The sequence below is a fragment of the Maylandia zebra genome, linkage group LG12 (genome assembly GCF_041146795.1).
Source record: "Maylandia zebra isolate NMK-2024a linkage group LG12, Mzebra_GT3a, whole genome shotgun sequence".
NCBI lineage: Eukaryota > Metazoa > Chordata > Actinopteri > Cichliformes > Cichlidae > Maylandia > Maylandia zebra.
This window is the reverse complement of record NC_135178.1, coordinates 33,551,659-33,570,707: the sequence shown is the minus strand read 5'-3', so window position 1 is coordinate 33,570,707 and position 19,049 is coordinate 33,551,659. Positions and strand designations below refer to the sequence as shown.

The window sequence follows — 19,049 nt, the reverse complement described above, 5'->3', positions numbered from 1 at the left end:
TTTTTTTCATGATGTCCAGATAATTTGTCATGGTGTTCATATAAATACTCTGACCAAACAGAACGATGTTGATCTTTTAAGTTTTAAATATCTGTTAATAAGTTCCAACACTTCTTGAAAAAAGATTCGGATCACATTAACAAGAGAAAACTTTGCAAACAAAAGATGTTAGTTTCAAACTGAAGTGAAGAAGCTTCTTGTATGAGAGGTGAAACGTCTTCAAAAAAATGGGAAACAAATCCAGTCACTTTCTTTTCAAGCTCGTAAGTCTATTTTTAATGACAAACCTGTTGTTAAAACAGCAAAGCCTCGCTGTAATTGCACTGTAACAACGATACCAAGAACACTAAACAGTTAAACCTGTTTTCCCTATCTCCAGTAGACTAAGTGGCAAAACTTAGAGGACAATGTAAGAAAATAGAAAAATAGATTATCATTACTATTACTTCTGTTATTTTCAGGGGTGCTGTGATTAAATTAAGGGGAATCTTATAGGAGCAAGTATGCAATTGGCAGGCAGGACGACTCAAAGCTGTGAGCACAGTGACGAAGTTTTGGCGCCATCTTGTGGTCATTCACAGAAAAGTACTCTTCCCAGTAATTACCTTAAATAATACACAGATGGGTCTTGATCTCACAGAAAATAATGTTTTTTCTGCTACACATTGTACATGTCAGCTGTTACACAGATTTTAGGTTAATATGGAGGATTAGTTTGTAATAAAGCACCTCCTCTCTGGATAAGTCCTGCAGTCCACCTGAGTCTCAGTTCTCTGGAACACAGTCATTTCTAACAAAATAGTTCAACCTTATATTATTTTCATATTAACTCTTCATCAGCCTGCAGCTTTCTGTGTGGTCCTCTAGTGTGAGTCTGTACAGCACTACAGGTCCAAAGCAGATGGTGGCAGATTTCAATAATAGGCAGCAGAATTTAGATTTAATCACAGTTAATATTGGTATTATTGTAAACAGATTGCAGGTAAGTGCCAATTTGACCCCATTTGAAGCCTTTGCTTTAAGACAGAAAATCAAACAATGGAGACTGTGAACAGTAAGAAGACGCAACTAACAGAGGCAAACACAAGGCTTAAATTCACAGAGGGATAAAGAGGGAATGGCAGACAGAAGGAGGGCACAGCTGGGAGTAATCAGACATGACAGGACAGGGGAAACGTAAACTGAACACACTGAGACCTTACTACACTAAAGGGGATACACAGGCAGGGATGACACCAAACAGAGGGAACACAAACTAAACCCTGGGAATCCAAAACACAACAGTCATAATACATAAAACTATCAAAAGTAAAAGTACAAAATCAAAAACCCTGGGTCACCGACCCAGGACCATGACAGTACCATGAACTTTTAATTCAATTCAATTTTATTTATATAGCACCAAATCACAACAACAGTTGCCTCAAGACGCTTCATGTTGTAAGGTAAAGTAAAGAGAAATAGCCCCAACAATCATATGACCCCTTATGAGCAAGCACTTTGGCAACAGTGGGAAGAAAAACTCCCTTTTAACAGGAAGAAACCTCCAGTAGAATCAGGCTCATCTTCCACAACCGGTTGGACTGAGGGGAGGAAGACAGGACAAAGACATGCTGTGGAGCCATAGATTAATCATTACTAATAATTACATGTAGAGAGAACTATTACAGTGTAACTACGGGGGTATTCAGGGTCACCTGATCCAGCCCTAACTATAAGTTTTATCAAAAAAGAAAGTTTTAAGCCTAACCATAAAAGTAGACATAGTGTCTGTCTCCCAAATCCAATTTGGAAGCTGGTTCCACAGAATATGGGCCTGAAAACTGAAGGCTCTCCCTCCCATTCTACTTTTAAATACTCTAGGAACAACAAGTAAGCCCACAGTGTGAAAGCTAAAGGCTTACTTGTCAGTCTGAAGGTAACATTATACAGGTTTCAGGTGGCATCCCATTCTGTATAAAAGTTATAAAAGCAGATAGTAAAGTGTTGGCAATTAAAAATTAACCAGGGAAAGATCTGGATGAAACTGCAGATATGAATATGACATCGCTGAAGCCAGGACACCATTACAGGAGGTGAGAACTCAACTGATCTTACTCGGAGGACTGAGAGGGACAATCTGAAAGAAATAACATTTCGTGAGTTTTTCTTTAAAATTTTGAAAAGAGTGAAAATGGCTGAGAAACCCACTTTTATCAAAAGCCATCTGAGCTGCAATCTGTGTTCAGAGATTTTCAGAGATCCGTTACTCTGACCTGCAACCACAGCTTCTGTTCAAAATGCCTGAAAACATTCTGTGGGGAAAAGAAAAAGAAAAACTGTCCTATTTGTAAAAGAAAAAGTTCAAAAAAATATTCTGGAATTAATTTTCCTCTGAAAGAGATGGCTGATTCCTTTGCTGGGAGACAGAAACCTTGGACAGAAAACCAAAAGATGGAGATGGAAGCTTGGACTGTATGCAGTAAACATCAAAAAGAGCCCCAATTATTCTGCGTGGATGAAGGCAAACCTCTGTGTCCTCTCTGTGATTTTCCTCACCAGCAGAGTCACAGAGTGGTTCCTGTAGAAGAAGCAGTCAGTGACCTGAAGGAGCAGCTGAAATCTGACTTAAAGTCTCTGCAGGACAAGAGGAACAAATACAAACAAGTGGAGGAAACATACAACGAAATGAGGGAACACATGAAGAAGCAGCTGTTGTCCACAGACAGGCAGATCAGAGCAGAGTTCAACAAGCTCCAGCAGTTCCTGAAAGAGGAAGAGGAGTCCAGACTGGCAGCTCTGAGGGAGGAAGAGGAGCAGAAGGGGAGGACTATCAGCAGAGAGATGAAGATGATTGAGGAGCAGATCTCCTCTCTGTCAGACAGCATCTCTGCTGTTGAAGAAGAGCTGCAGAAACACAGCGTGCCATTCCTCAGCAGTTATAAAGACACTCAGAGCAGAGCCCAGAGCTCAGTGTCAGATCCACAGCTGGTCTCAGGAGCACTGATAGATGTGGCCAAACACCTGGGCAACCTGTCCTTCAGAGTGTGGGAGAAGATGAAGGAGAAGGTCCACTTCAGTCCTGTCATTCTGGACCCAAACACTGCAAACCGCTGTCTCTATCTGTCTGATGATCTGACCAGTGTGAGACATGGAGACACAAAGCAGCAGCTTCCTGATAATCCAGAGAGAAACACTGAGTATGCCACTGTTTTTGGCTCTGAGGGCTTCAGCTCAGGGAAACACAGCTGGGAGGTGGAGGTGGGAGACCATCCTGTCTGGCTTGTGGGTTTAGTTAAAGAGTCTGTTGAGAGGAAGGGAGAGTGTTCTGCTTCACCAAAATATGGAATCTGGTGTTTATTCCATCGCAGTGGAAAATACACTAATGGTGCTGGTCAGACTGTGACAGTGAAGAAGAGTCTCCAGAGGATCAGAGTCCAGCTGGACTATGACAGGGGGGAGGTGTCCTTCTATGACCCTGAAGACATGACTCACATCTGCACTTACAGAGACACTTTCACTGAGAAACTCTTCCCATATTTTAATATTGGAAAAGCAGGAGACGCCAAAACCTCTGATATCAAAATCTGTCAGACTGAGATTTGATTGTAAAGTGATTCTTTATTTTAACTGTTTTTTCAGTACAGCAGCAGGGTTAATTTTAGGGAAATTATTAATCAAACCAACTTCATTATGAGTTTATTTTATTTTATTTTATTTATTAAATGGAACTATTAGCAATTCAATGAAACCAAAGGAACTTTTTCATGTGAAAATCTGACCCACTCGAGTTTCTGTAAGAAATTTTTGCTTTTAATATTTTTGTTTCTTTTAAATTAATATTTTCACAATATTTCTCATGTTGTTTATGTAAATATTTTATTAATTTTAAAATCTAAATGATGATGATTTCTTTGCTTTTCAAAGTTGTTGAGTGTGAACAGTAAACTGTGACACTTCTTAAAAGAAGGATTAATGATTAAACTTGTGTCACATCAGCGAGAGTGAACTTTACAACTAAAGATCTTAATTTTCCTGAATATCAGCATCTTGTTTTCAGTTAAATAACATTTTATAGTAACATGTCTACTTTACAGTTTTCCAAATTCAAAGAAATGACTTCTAAGTTCTGAAACTGTCTCATCAGCAGGTTAAAAATGTTTAAACAGATAAAATTACAATATGTTTACTTCAGCAGCATCTTCATTTCAGCCGTTTCAGTTGATTATTGAAAATCACAAAATGTCTCTTTGAAGTGAAATAAATCAGATTCAGTGATTCTGTTGTTGTTGTGTTTGACTGTAAATCAGCTTTCAGACACATTCAGTCATTGGTTCAGATTTATTTAACATGAAACTTCACTTTGATTGTTGTGTAAACATTTACTGACTCCTTAGAATAAATGATCATTTACTTCTGTTGGTTTGTAAATACAAACATTCACATGTAACCTCAGCTCTCTTAAACTGCATATCAGAGAAGACTTGTGCAGTTTGCTTTGATGGAGTCACTGATTCTCACTTTGGTCTGATCCTCACAGAAATCAAATGCAAATGTTGATAACGTTTACATTCTCACACCTGTATGTTTATAAACTCTAACATATGTTGTTTAAGAGTAAAAATAAAATTCAGACGTATCCTACAGAAATATTTACACAGAGCAGAAAATAGTTTGTATGAACAAAACTGCAGAGATGTGAGCTGAAGGTCAGATTTTATAATATTTCTTTAAAAACATTTAACGCCTAAACAGGACTGCAAAACGAATTTTCCTGACATGCTGCCATGTATGTTGTTGTGAGACTTTCGGAGATCCTGTGTCTCTGAGATGCCATCATAGCTTCTGTTTAAGCTGCCTGAGAAGATTCAGGGAAGAAGCTAAAAACAAATTCTGCCCCACTAGCAGCAGGCAGCCATCTCTGATAGTTTGATCTTCTGATGTTTTATAATAAGGCTTTAATTTTATTTTTTACACTTCACTCTGAGTTTCAGTGTTTCAGTGAATCAAAAGTTATTATAACTCTCATTGCTATTTTATTTTTAGCTAACATGTTAGAATATTGATCACAGAACTGTTCAGCAAGTTGCCTCTGTAACGTGAAACAAAAATCAATTTAGGTGATTTTGTGTTGTTGTGGTCCACACTGCACAGAAACAAGCATAAAACACAAGTAGTTTATGGAACAACTTTAGTATTTGACAGGAGAAGTTCACCTTTTGTTCCACCATTCCTGCCTACTGCACACAGTACATGAAAACTTATTAGAGCAACTTAGAGGTTTCTGTTTGTCTCATCCTGCCAATGGACAGCACAACCTTCATGCACACTACTTATAATTTCACCAAACACTGACTCCTGATGTACTGCAATAAAACCTGATCATGTGGACGAAACTGTGAACAGTTTTGTTCCTGCAAAAACCACAAGATGGAGACAAAGTTGATATTTTCTCAACACAATCAGAATCAGAATTGCGTTTATTGAACAAGTATATGCTCAAACACATACAAGGAATTTGTTTCCGGTAGATGGTGTCTCTACCGGATCACAATAATATGTAAATGACTCAATACACACACACATCTATTGCAGTCTAGCAGTGTGAAGCAGTGTGAGACTTAGGAGGGAGATGGTGAGGGGAAAGAACATGCTCCTGTGTCGGGTGGTCCTGGTCTGCAGGCTTCTATACCGTCTACAAGAGGGCAGCAGGTCAAAAAGTCTGTGTCCAGGGTGTGAGGGGTCTGTGATGATTTTCCCTGCGTGTTTCCTGGTTCTTCAGAGGTGCAGGTCCTGGGTGGAGGGCAGGGGGCGCCAATGATCTTTTCAGCTGCCCGTACAGTCCGCTGCAGTCTGCACCTCTCCTGTTTAGTGGCTGCACCATACCAGACTGTGATGGAAGAGCACAGGACAGACTCAGTGACTGCAGTGTAGAACTGGATCAGCAGCTCATGTAGAAGACTGTACTTCCCCACTTGTCTCAGGAAGTACATCCTTTGCTGGGTCTTTTTAAAATCTTGGTCTCCCACTTCACCTCCTGGGAGATGGTGGTACCCAGGAACTTGACAAACAGTATTATAACACAATTTAGTTTCACATTTTCATATGTAATATGATTTGCTTCAGTAACCTTAGTTCACAAGTAAAACAAAAAAATCAAGACTATAGTTTCAGAAAATATTGCAGATACATTCATTAAAACCTTGTACTGTGTCTGAATATGGTAGCGTGGTGGCAAGAAGCAAGAAAGTCCTGAGTTCGAATCCACAAACTGACTTTCTGTTTGCCTGGGTTTCCACCAACTACTCCCACAGTTAACTGATGATTTTCAAATTGCCCGTGGGTGTGAATGAGGGTGAAAACGGTCATTTGTCTCCTTGTGTTGGCCCTGGGGCAGACTAGACTGTCTTGATATGAAAGCTGGGATAGGCATTTTGTAACAATATGTCTGTTTCTGACTTTTAAATCATCTTGATTAAAACATGACTGCTCTTTTTTTTTTTCTTTTTTTTTTTAGCATTTTACACTTTCTCTTTTGGTTCAGTCTTGATTTGGATTTGATCAAAAATGTAAAAAGATTTCTTTATTTTCTATGCATGTTGATGTTGTTGTTAAAGTCATGCTGGGAAAGTGTTTCCTGTGGCAGTTGCTGAAAAACAAAAATGTTGTAAAACTGGTTTAGTATCTGTCAGTTGAAATCCTCCTCAGCAGACTAAAACAACTCAGATTTCTCCATCTTTCTGTCATTTTTATACTTTATTTAAATAAAAGCAAATCCTGAGAGCTCAACATATAATTTTCTTCTTTCATTTTCTTTCTGTATGGAAACAAAACTGCCAAGATCTTCTAAGATTGTATTACGACAACACCATCTGCTGGTTGACTTGCTTTTAACAGTCATGAATGAAAACATTTCCACACTGTCAAACAGACTTTAAATTCCACTGCAAGGTGTGAGATCTCCTGCTGAAAAATACAACTACGAAAAATAGACAATTCAACAGGAAGTGCCTAAACTTTTCTGTGTGTCCTGTGTGTGAGTTTTCTCTCCACCAGAGTCACAAAGTGGTTCCTGTAGAAGCAGTCATGACCTGAAGGAGTAGCTGAAATCTGATTTTAAATTCCACTGCAAAGTGTGAGATCTCCTGCTGAAAAATATAACTACGAAGAACTGTCCTGTTGTTGGTTGGATTCTGAAAATAACTGTTAAGATTTTTACACATTTTTTTTACATGCTATGTTAAAATTCACAAAAAAAGATTGTTACTACTGCAATAACATATTTCTTTGTTTCATTTTTAACACATCCTTTCTAAGAGTGTACTAGCATCAGCCTAGTGAAAAGACTAATCGAGTACACATTCTTGTAATGCAGTGATCTCTCCAGAATAAAAAAAAAACATGTTTTTGAATGTTTTTTATTAATCCTAAATTAGTGCAGTGTTTCATAAATTCATTTATATGATGAATATGAAATTATTATCAATGGCCTAACACAGTTATATGTGACTCTGTGCATTTACTGTGCAACCTAACATTGATACTGTGGTTTCTTAGACATGTTAGTCAGTGCATTGTAGCATTATCTCGGCACTTATCTGTTTACACTGACTCTATTGGTAACAGTACTGCAGGCACGTGCAGGGGGGGGGGGGGGCTAGAGGGGCTTGAGCACCCGCCCCTTTCCTGATGGGTGCCCAAAGTGCCCTTTTGATAAGGCAACTTTTTAAAAAAAATTATTATTTTTTTTTTAATGTGTGTGTGGGTGCGGAGTCCTGTCTGTGCCCCTCAACAATAATATTTAACTATTAATCACAGTTTTGCTAAATAAAAGGATCTGGCTTGCATCAGTCACATGATCACATTTAACCAATGATCGCCCTCGACGGCAGAACGCGCTGGTTACGAGACGGGAACGAGCTCACAAAGAGCACGCGCATTTTTAGCGGTCCGGAGCTGTAGGAGAAACACAAGTTAACTCAGAGACACAGACTGATGCGACAAAACCAGTAAGTAGGTGTACAGCGCACACTGTAGTGTGTAGCACACAGGAGTATTAGCTTATTACGTACACGTTGGTAAGTTGTCTTGTTGCAAACATTACCTGTCCTTTTATTAACTGCACAGGTAGTGCTGGTCATAGCTGCTGGCTACCTGTGTAAGGCTGTCATGGGTCTGTAGCTCTGTCACCGTTTTAGGGAACATATTTAGTTTTAAATTATTTAGAACATATTTAGTTTTAAAGTAAGTTTCCGGGCTTTTCCTGCCTTTCTGGAGGGATTATATTTCACTAAAAAAATATGCATGTCCACATAATTATGCATTATTATAATATATTAAAAAACACACGCTGTATTTTAAAGAACATACATTAAGAAGCAGATTATATTAGATTTATATTTTAAATAAGACAAAATTTGGATTTTACAGCAGTAAAATGATTGTATCTCTACAGTTTAAAAATGTAATAAGCTTTGCCCCTGCACAGAGTGGATAGTGAAACAAATGGAATCATCATAATGACATTATTTCATATTTATTACTTCCCCCTCCTCTTTGCTTTATTATTGTAGCTCTAGTAATAAATAATAATGTAAGGATTCTGGATCAGCACCATGATGCCCATAATATATACAGTATTCTGAAGAAGGTCTAACATGTCACTGTGTGTGCGTGCATGTGTGTGTTTTATTTAGATGGATTTTTAAAAAAAAATATTACTCATGATATAACATTGTCCAGACATGGCTGGTAAGGACATGAGGAGGAAACAGTAGGAGCTGTGTGAGGCTACTAAAGGCAGGGCTATAACATTTTTCTGTCATCATTTTATTATAGATTAAGTGCAAGAGTTGTTAGGTGTGGATAATTAGATTATAGTTTATTGCAATAACAAGTTGTGCCTTGTTCTCAGATAGACAGCAAGTGGAGAGTGATATATGAAATGATGGGAAGGAAGGAAGAAGAGAAGCAAAGAGTGATTCACAGGCAGAGCCTAAATTATTTCTCACAGTTTTTTGTTGCCTTATGGTTCCAAGCGCTGTCACCAATCTTTGCATTTTGTTATTATCTCATGACACTTGTTTAATCAGCTACCATCTCTCCTATGGACTTTTTAATGTCTACAGTCTCAGATCAACACTGCCCCGCCCTTCCCATATTAGATTCTTGATGAATGTGTGTTGTTGTTATTCAACCTGGTTCAATGTGCCCCTTTTTAACTTTGAGCACCCGCCCCTTTAAACCTCTCTGCACGGCCCTGCAGTACTGTCTTCAGTGCACTGCTGTTTCTTTAAATGAATGATCAAAATATTTGTTAAATGAGTTTTGTGAGCAGACACCTTCTAGACTTCACATCACTAGAGAGAATCTGTAAGTGAAATCTACTGAACAAAACTTGGAGGAGAACCCATTTCTCTTTAATAAACTTTTGTCCAGCTGAATCTTGTTTCACGTGTTCTCCAAACACTCTGCCTTTTCTTTCAACACATTTTCAGTTCCTTTAACTTCTCGTGTGTTAAGCTCTTCAAAGCATTACAGTTGTTTCCTATAAATATGTTTGTCTTTAATTTCCTAGCAGTTACTGCACAGGTGCATTTATCTAAAAAACAGTAATTGTATGTTAATATTTTTTAACAGGGAGTGGTGCTTGATGACAGAATTCATCATTGCTGAGTCACCAACCTGATTGGATTCCTCCATCCAAATGACTGCATCCAAACTCAGAAAATAGTTTGTATGAACAAAGCTGCAGAGATTTCAGATGAAGGTGCAGCTTTATAATAGTGATGTTTTATTTGTATATTATATTTACACACAAGATGGAGACAAAGTTCATATAATACATACATTTCTTAATGAAACTTTCATACAAATAATATGTTCGTCTTTCAGCTCAACACGTGACTCCAACTTATATTGGTGTTTTATTCGTATATTATTTTTACTCACAACATGGACACAAAGTTTGTATTTTCATTTACGGAAAAACGTTTAAACATTTTATTTCCACTTTCTCACATTTTTAAATGTAAATCGTTAAATGTTAGGAATGACTTACCAGGTAAAACAGAGCATTAAGACTGAGCCGAGTTCATCTGTAAATATTTTTAAATAGACAAATAAAACATCTTTTTCTTGTATTTCCATAAACAGTGGGTCTAAATAAATAATTTGTCAGGAGTTATTAAGAAATGTTGAGTTACTATAATTATCAGAGAAAGATGAGTGATTAACTAAAAGTCAGTAAAACTTCATTTATTCTTTTTGCCAATTGAATCTTTTTTTACCCTGCAGACATGCAAAAACCTGTGATATCAAGTCAGACTGAGATTTCATTATAAAATCAACATTTTCTTATGGGGGGAAAAGTTACAGTGGCAAAGCTTTATCGTAAACATTTGGTTGTTTTTTAAACTTTCTTCTTATTAGCAAACATATTGTCTATGGTTGATTAATATTTTACTCATCAGCACCAGCAGTGATTTTATTGTTTGTTTGTTTGTTTTTCCTGAAAATCCTCCTTCAGACATTTAACCCAGCATGTAGTTTTATTTAATTCAAACTAGTGATGTCAAATGATTAAAATTTGTAATCAGATTAATCACAGGATTGCTGTGGATTAATTTTGATTAATCACAATTAAATATCATTCATTTTTTTTCATGGTCCTTGTGCCTGTCCTTGGCCGACGCACCTGCAGCTGATTACCGATGATTCCTCACAACTGTTTGCTGACTCTTCATAAGGCAGGGGCGCTGAGCTACTCCTCGCTGGAATATTGAGTAACTCTAGTTAGTATTGACTGGCTCTGTAGAAAGCAATCATTTCTTGTGCGTACCTACGAGTAACTTTCGTGTTTGTGTGTAGATTTCCCGGAGCTGTGACCCTGGACCCCTGAGTGCGAGTGGAGCTGTTCAGCGTGGAGCGTGTGTGAGGACCTTGTGTTTCCCTACCCTGTGGACCCTTTTCCCCCCGCGTGTATATAGAGCACCCGGTGTGGTTAATAAAGCTCAGTTAAACTGTGTTTCTCAGTCTGCGCCCGAGTCTGTTCTATTCATCCTGACATTTTTAGTCGGTATAAATCGCATTTCATTTTGCATGAGCAAACAGACTCAAGAAAAAAGGGAATACATATGCACTTAACATGCTTATTGAACATCTTGAACATTCATGTTAACAAATAACTCTAAACATTTATCAACATCAATGTGGCCCTGTTACTAAGACTAACTTGTTGACAATGTTCGAGAGGAGAGCTGACCGCTTCTTATTTACAATGTTGCCTGCAACTGAGAACAGTCTACAGTTGTGATTTTTCCCTCAGTTTCCCACTCATGTGCCACTGTTAACAAATGTTCAGCAGAGGAGGCTACCCCCCCCCCCCCCTCTGTCCCCTTCTGGCTGCCTCTGCCTCAATTTTATCCCACAACTTAGACATTCACATTACTCACACCCTCATTACACATACATATAGGATCTTGGGGGTGGGCACGATACACGGAGTCCAAATTACCATCAGGGTGTACACCTCACCCCTGGCATCGTTGCCCACCTCTCAATTTTAAATACACGTAGACATTGAGGGCTAGCAGGAGGGACCATGCGCTTACCTGCTGCTCTCTGGCAGGTAGCTCCATGCCCTCCTGGGTTTTAAATGCACCTTAGAACACACATGGAACAACACTACAATGAGCGGGTGGAGGGAGGTTTGGAGTCTTCTCCCACCCCGTTCTCTGCGACCTGCTGGAGCGGGGGGGCTAGGAGGAGGAGTTGGCCGTCCGACTGCGGTCTGGAGTGTGGGGCCTTCCTGCTGCTGCGGAGTCGGGGCGGTCTGCCTCTCCCCACCGCAGGGACAAGGGTAACACCACCTGGGTCTGGGTGCAGTTCCCCCCTCCAGGGGCAAGGGTACCTAGACCCGGTTCGTAGAGTATGCTTGGGGAGTGTGATCGTGTGTACAGCGTCTCTTTATGTCTGTCTCCACGTTGGTTGAGTGTGGAGTAAGTGCATATGAGAGCATGAGGGTGGGAATGGATGTTTGTATCTGTGTGTGCCTGTATGTCTGTGTCTATATGTCAGGTTGGGTATCAGACGCCACCTCTCTGGGGACATCTCGGGCCCTCCAAGGTTTGGAGGCCTATCTCCCCCCCACCACCACTTCCCCTGCCAGTGGCGGACTCCCTCAGGTGTCGGTGCGTTGGTGGTTCTTTGTGTCCGGGGATGGGCGTCCAGGTACACACCGGCTCACTCCTTGGCGGCCGCTTATCGGGGCCTGGAGCCTGGGGCTCGCTCGGGCCACTTCGGAGGTGGGGTGCCCCCGGCCTCTCGGCCTGGGGCTCGGTCACTCAGGCACAGCTGGCTGCCGGTGGAGCTCACGGGCGCGTCACTGCAACTCCCCCTGGCTTCTGCTCCGCGGCTGCTGAGTGACCCCTCATCTGGGACTCTCCTCAGCTCTTTCTGGGACAGTGGCGCGGCTGCCCCTCTGTTAGTCTTCCTTGGTCTCTTGTGTTCTGGGGGCCTCTGGATGTCTGGAGTTTTGATCTCCTCCATACCTGCTTCATGACCTGGAGGACGGGGCTGTGGCCTCCCCACACCCTCTAGCAGATCGTTACATGAAGGAACCTTTTAAAAAAACAAGCGCGTCCGTGCTCACAGGTGTACACACGGGTGATCACACCCACAAACTACACCCTTTTTGGCTCCTACCTCAAAGCACACTGTGTTCTGTTGATCTTATGTGCTGCACAATAATGTTTAATATTTAGTATTTACTGTCACATTCCCATATATCATTGTGATGTTGTTTATTCTATTACTCTTGTTCTCTTCTGCTTGTTTTCTTTTTTCTTTCTCAACAGGTGATCCAGGTGATCGATATATGCATTTTTTTTCTCTTTTTTTTTTTCCTGCCCTGCCCATTCTGTTGGTTTTTGTTTTTTGCCCTTCTCCCCCATCCCTCTTCTCAGCTGTTTCTCTTTCCCTCTTTCTTTCTCCCCTTCTTTCCTCCAGTCAAGTCTGTCCCGTATTCAGCAAGTGAAAATAAAATAAACAATAAAAGGTGAATCAAATGGACCATTATGGCAAGGCTGGGATGGTCAATTTGGTAAAGTAAATCCGTTGGGCATCTTTCTTTGCCTTTAGACAATAATTCTGATGGCAAAAGAGCCAAACGGGACAGGCAAAAAAAAAAAAAATGTTCAGCACTGCAAAGTGACGCTCCTCTGTCTTCATTATTCTCAATGCAAATGACTTTAATTCCTATGCAGCAGTAAGTAGATATGCAGTAACACCAAGATAGTTACTGTTACTCACAGAAGTCCAGTAGTCACCTGTCAGGGCGACATGTTTGGCTACAGCTAAGCCCTCGTGCTTTTTTTCCTTTTCAGTTTCATAGAGCCCATGGATTTTTGACACTATTGTGCTTCTTGTTGGAGCTTTTTAAAAAGCAACTTGCAAAACCTTTGTAAAGCCCGTGTCCTCGGCGATATTAATAGGTCTGCAATTTGTTGCAATCCACTCGGCAATTGTGTCAGTCAAATTGTCCAAGGTAGGTTCACTGAGTCCCCGATGCTTCGTGAGTGGTTTGTTGCAAGCTGGGCAACAAAGTGCAGCATCCCCGACTAACGTATGCTTCGCGTTAATGTGATATTTTGAGCTGGAAGTGCTTTGGTGAAAACAATTATTTCCTGCACAAAGCGCATAATACTTTATGTCGCTCGACTGTTCCGTCTTGTTGTTTTTATACTCAGATTTCCCATTGAGAGGGCCAACGTGCTGTTTGTCATCTTGCATATTGAGTTGGTTGGTTCAGCTGCCCGTCACCAGATCAACTGCTCATTTGACTCTACTTGGACAAACTGCCCGAAATGTGTTGACAGAGACATTCCAGGGATTTTGAGTCATTCTGCTCTTCAGATGGATTAACTGCGTTAAAAATGTTAATCAGATTAATCATGATGATGGATTAACCTGCATTAATGAGTTAATTTAGACAGCCCTAGTTCAAATACATTCATCACAGAAGTTTCTACTTTTATTGTTGTTTTTACATTTAATTGATTCCTTAGAAGAAAAGAACATTTGATTCTGATGGTTTTTAAATACTCCTGTTGGGCTGACACTGTTTTCTTGAACCAGTTGTAGCACTGATGTTGCTGTAAAATAGATATATAAGCTACTGGACTAGTTCTAGGTTCAGAGGAGTGATGGAGGAAAGCACAGTGAAGAGACCAGAGCCAGAAACGTTTCAAATGAAAAGCAGCCATCTTTAATAAAAACAGAAAAACATCAACATGATCAGTTGATGTTAAGTAGCTCACACTTATCCTTACATTTGTTCTAAACCCCACAGCTAGGTTGTTTCTTTAAGATTTAGTTTTTTATTTAAGATTCAGAAATCTTCAGTTTCATAATTTACTTCTTTAAGAGACTTTAAGAGAATTCAAGATCAGTCTGTTCTGTGCAGGACTAATAAAGTTAATTTAGTGTTATAAGCTCATTTAACTTGTGCTCATTATTAATCATCCTGATTAGTTTCTCTCTTGCACGAGCAATCAAATCTTATCAAAACCCTTTTTGGTGCGTTGACCCTTTAACACAAAGTTCCTGTAGAGAAATAAAAATTAATTTACTCGCGTGAGCAGGATGTCTCTCCGAGCACAGAGAGCTACCTGCGAGAGCGTGAAACTGTCACAGCGCGTGTAAAGCAGACACTGCTCTACAAAAAGGTCAAAACCACACAAAAGTTCAATTCATTTTTTATATAGTGTCAAATCACAAAAACGGTCACCTCAAGGAAGTTTTTGGGAGTCCCTACAACTCTAACCAAGTATAACACCATAGTTATTGTCTTAATTCACATGTCATGGTCTGAATAAAGCCTGTGTTTTGTGTGGATAGTTATGCTACAATCATGGCCAATAATCGGTATACCATACACACGTTGCTCCACGTTTGGTGAAAGTAATGAGTTTAGGATTGTAAAAAAACTGAATATTTCATTCATTCGGTTTATACAACCTGATTAGATCCCTCCATCCTGATGACTGCTGCTGTGGATAATGGACCCAAACCAACCTCTGCATCTCCTACTGGACCTGCAGATAAACACTTCCTTCAACAACTGTTTCAGCTTCACTGACACAAAGATACAGAAAATCTACACCTCACACCACAATCCCTGTACTCAGTTTAGACATAAGATCCTTATTGTGTCATATTATGTATTGATTTATTGAACACTTCACTCTTTGTATTTTTTCTTTCATTGGCTTCATTTAATGTATTTATAAGAGCTCTACAATGTTGTTGTTGTTTTTGTCTTTTTAATTATTTTTCAAGAAAGTGGACGTGATTAACAACTTCGAGGCAGTAGTACCTTAAACATGACTTTGACCAGAATCTGATTTGTGACATGTGACTGTAAATTCTTCTGTGTTGTCACAGTTCAATGTCATATTATGTCATATCAACAGTTTATATCAGTTTTATTTTTTGATTATTAGCATTTCTGGTCTGTTCACTGTGATTTTTCTCTTTATTTTTCATTATAATTCCTGTGACATCTCTAACACTGGTCAGCTCATCACATTTCAGTTCATGACAAACTTGAAAGTTGGAGTCTAAAGGTCTAAACTCTTACGCAGGTTTGAGGCCACAGCCCAGGTAGTAAAAGCAGATATTGTGTTTGGTGGTTATTAATTAACTAGAACACCATTACAACAGGTGAATTCTCTAAAAGAACTTTGCTTTCTTGAAGGACTGTAAGGTTCAAGCTGTAAAGATGTGACATTTGATGAGTGTAGAAACTTTCCTGAACTGTAACGTGTTCAGAGACATTCAGAGATCCTGTGTCCCTGAACTCGAACTACTTACAGGATGTAGTCAGTTTACAGTAATACAGTCATCTTTGATTGAATCTGGTCAAAGGAAATTAACTTCACTGGTATACAAGCATATTTTAATGATGTATTATTTGAGAAAATAAACTTTTGATTTTATGTATTTCAGCTGCATTTTACTCAGAATTATTACTTCATGTTCGTGAGGGTCAAGAATTTTTCTTTGTTTTGAGTGTGAGAGCAGAGGTCTGGCAGGTTGACAAACTAAACCCTGTGATGAATCCAAATTTATGTCTTCGGCTGCAACGAAAACTTTAGTTAAATGCAGATAAAAACTCTGAGAACAAGCTGACTTTTCCTACTTGAACTTCTGAAACACCACAGCTTCACCTTCTTTGTGTCATTTTTATGTTCTATTTAGGTTTCGTTTTTTAAAAAGGAGAAGTCAAAATTTTCTAAATTTTTCACTTTTGTGTCGTTTTAAGGAGCACAAACTGAAAACTATCTGAATGACACAGACAGCGCCCTCTGACGGACACAAGTCTTATGTGCGTGTTTCAGTTTAACACGTGATTCATGAAAATGAAAGTAAATTCCGACACTTTTGAACTGAGCTGAGACGCCATTACAGGGAGTCAGATCTCTGCTGCAAAACACACGTTTGGAGGATTTTAATCAGAAAGTTCAAGAGACACTAATTTGGTGAGTTAAAAATACTTAAAGATCAAATGGCTGAGAAACTTAGACTTTTTGAAAATTTCCTGAGCTGCCATGTGTGTTCAGAGACTTTCAGAGATCCTGTGTCTCTGAGCTGCAGCCACAGCTTCTGTTCAAGCTGCCTGCAGAAATTCTGGGAACAAACTAAAAACAAAAACTGTCCCATTTGTAAAAGAAAATCTTCAAAGGATCTTCCTAATGTGAACTTTACACTGAAAGAACTTGCTGACACTTTTGCTCAAAGACAGGAAGACAAATCATCAGAGACAGTAAAAAAGAAGAGGAAAGTGGATGTATTTTGTAATGATCATCAGAAAGAGCCTGAACTGTTCTGTGTGGATGAGCAGAGAGTTGTGTGTCCTGTGTGTGACTTTTCTCTCCACCACAGTCACAAAGTGGTTCCTGTAGAAGAAGCAGTCAGTGACCTGAAGGAGCAGCTGAAATCTGACTTAAAGTCTCTGCAGGACAAGAGGAACAAATACAAACAAGTGGAGGAAACTTACAATGAAGTGATTCAACACTCCAAGAAGCAGCTGTTGTCCACAGAGAGGCAGATCAGAGCAGAGTTCAACAAGCTCCAGCAGTTCCTGAAAGAGGAAGAGGAGTCCAGACTGGCAGCTCTGAGGGAGGAAGAGGAGCAGAAGGGGAGGACTATCAGCAGAGAGATGAAGATGATTGAGGAGCAGATCTCCTCTCTGTCAGACAGCATCTGTGCTGTTGAAGAAGAGCTGCAGAAACACAGCGTGCCATTCCTCAGCAGTTATAAAGACACTCAGAGCAGAGCCAGAGCCCAGAGCTCAGTGTCAGATCCACAGCTGGTCTCAGGAGCACTGATAGATGTGGCCAAACACCTGGGCAACCTGTCCTTCAGAGTGTGGGAGAAGATGAAGGAGAAGGTCCACTTCAGTCCTGTCATTCTGGACCCAAACACTGCAAACCGCTGGCTCTATCTGTCTGATGATCTGACCAGTGTGAGACAAGGAGACACAAATCAGAAGCTTCCTGATAATCCAGAGAGAAACACTTATAGTGCCACTGTTTTTGGCTCTGAGGGCTTCAGCTCAGGGAAACACAGCTGGGAGGTGGAGGTGGGAGACCATCCTGTCTGGAATGTGGGTTTAGTTAAAGAGTCAGTTGAGAGGAAGGGAGAGCGTTTTGCTTCAACAGAATATGGAAACTGGTGTTTATTCCATCGCATTGGAAAATACACTAATAGTGATGGTCAGACTGTGACAGTGAAGAAGAGTCTCATGAGGATCAGAGTCCAGCTGGACTATGACAGGGGGGAGGTGTCCTTCTATGACCCTGAAGACATGACTCACATCTACACTCACAGACACACTTTCACTGAGAAACTCTTCCCATATTTCAGTGTTGGAAAGGCAGGAGACGCCAAAACCTCTGATATCAAAATCTGTCAGACTGAGATTTGATTGTAAAGTGATTCTTTATTTTAACTGTTTTTTCAGTACAGCAACAGGGTTAATTTTAGGGAAATTATTAATCACACTGTCTAACTTCATTATCAGGTTTTATTTCATTTTGTTGTTCTAGTGGAACTATTAGCAATTCAATGAAACCAAAGCAACTTTTTCATGTGAAAATCTTGTGACCCACTCGAGTTTCTGTAAGAAACTTTTACATTTTTTTTCTTGTTTCTTTTAAATTAATATTTTCAGAATATTTCTCATGTTGTTCATGTGAATATTTTTGATAGTTTTAAAATCTGAATGATGATGATTTCTTTGCTTTTCAAAGTTGTTGAGTGTGAACAGCAAACTGTGACACTTCTTAAAAGAAGGATTCATGATTAAACATCAGCAAGAGTCAACTTTACAACTACAAGATTTAAATGTCCTGATTATCAGCATCTTGCTTTCAGTTAAATAACATTTGAAAGTAACACGTCTTCTTTAAAGTTTTCTAAATTCAAAGAAATGACTTCTAAGTTCTGACGCTGTCTCATCAGTGTAACTACACTTGATTGATTTCATTAAAAATGTTCTTTCTTGTGTTGTTTTTAACCTTAATCAGAAGCTGACATCTCTCACAGTTTGAAAGATTTCTGGATCTTCTCATGTTTCATAATTAGGTTTTAATTTGATTTTCAAACTTCACTCTCAGCCTCAGTGTTTCAATGAATCACCTACCTTTGATTTGTACTTCAATGTTATTCTTTAACTGCTCTCTTTGATTATTCAGATCACAAAATGTTTCTGTGAAGTGAAATAAATAAATTCAGTGATTCTGTTGTTGTTGTGTTTGACAGTAAATCAGCTTTTCAGACACAGTCATTAGTTCAGATTCATTTAACTTGGAAACTCACTTTGATTGTTGTGTTTACATTTAACTGACTCCTTAGAATAAAATATTATTTGCTTCTATTAGTTTGTAAATATTCTTGTTGTGCTGAAGCTGTTTTATTGAAACAATCAGCAGATTTTATAAAATCAAGAATTTATTTTAAGCAGCTACATTTTAAATCTTTTTTTCAGACCAACATTCACATTTAAC

At 39.3% G+C, this 19,049-nt stretch overlaps 1 protein-coding gene across 1 annotated transcript; it reads left to right on the top strand.

Moving 5' to 3' along the window:
* Positions 1–16,439: 16,439 nt before the first annotated feature.
* Positions 16,440–18,772, top strand: LOC143421381 (E3 ubiquitin-protein ligase TRIM35-like). The gene has a single exon (XM_076890489.1). The coding sequence runs from the start codon at positions 16,547–16,549 to the stop codon at positions 17,966–17,968; it is 1,422 nt and encodes a 473-aa protein (XP_076746604.1). The 5' UTR covers positions 16,440–16,546; the 3' UTR covers positions 17,969–18,772.
* The last annotated feature ends 277 nt before the right edge of the window (positions 18,773–19,049 follow it).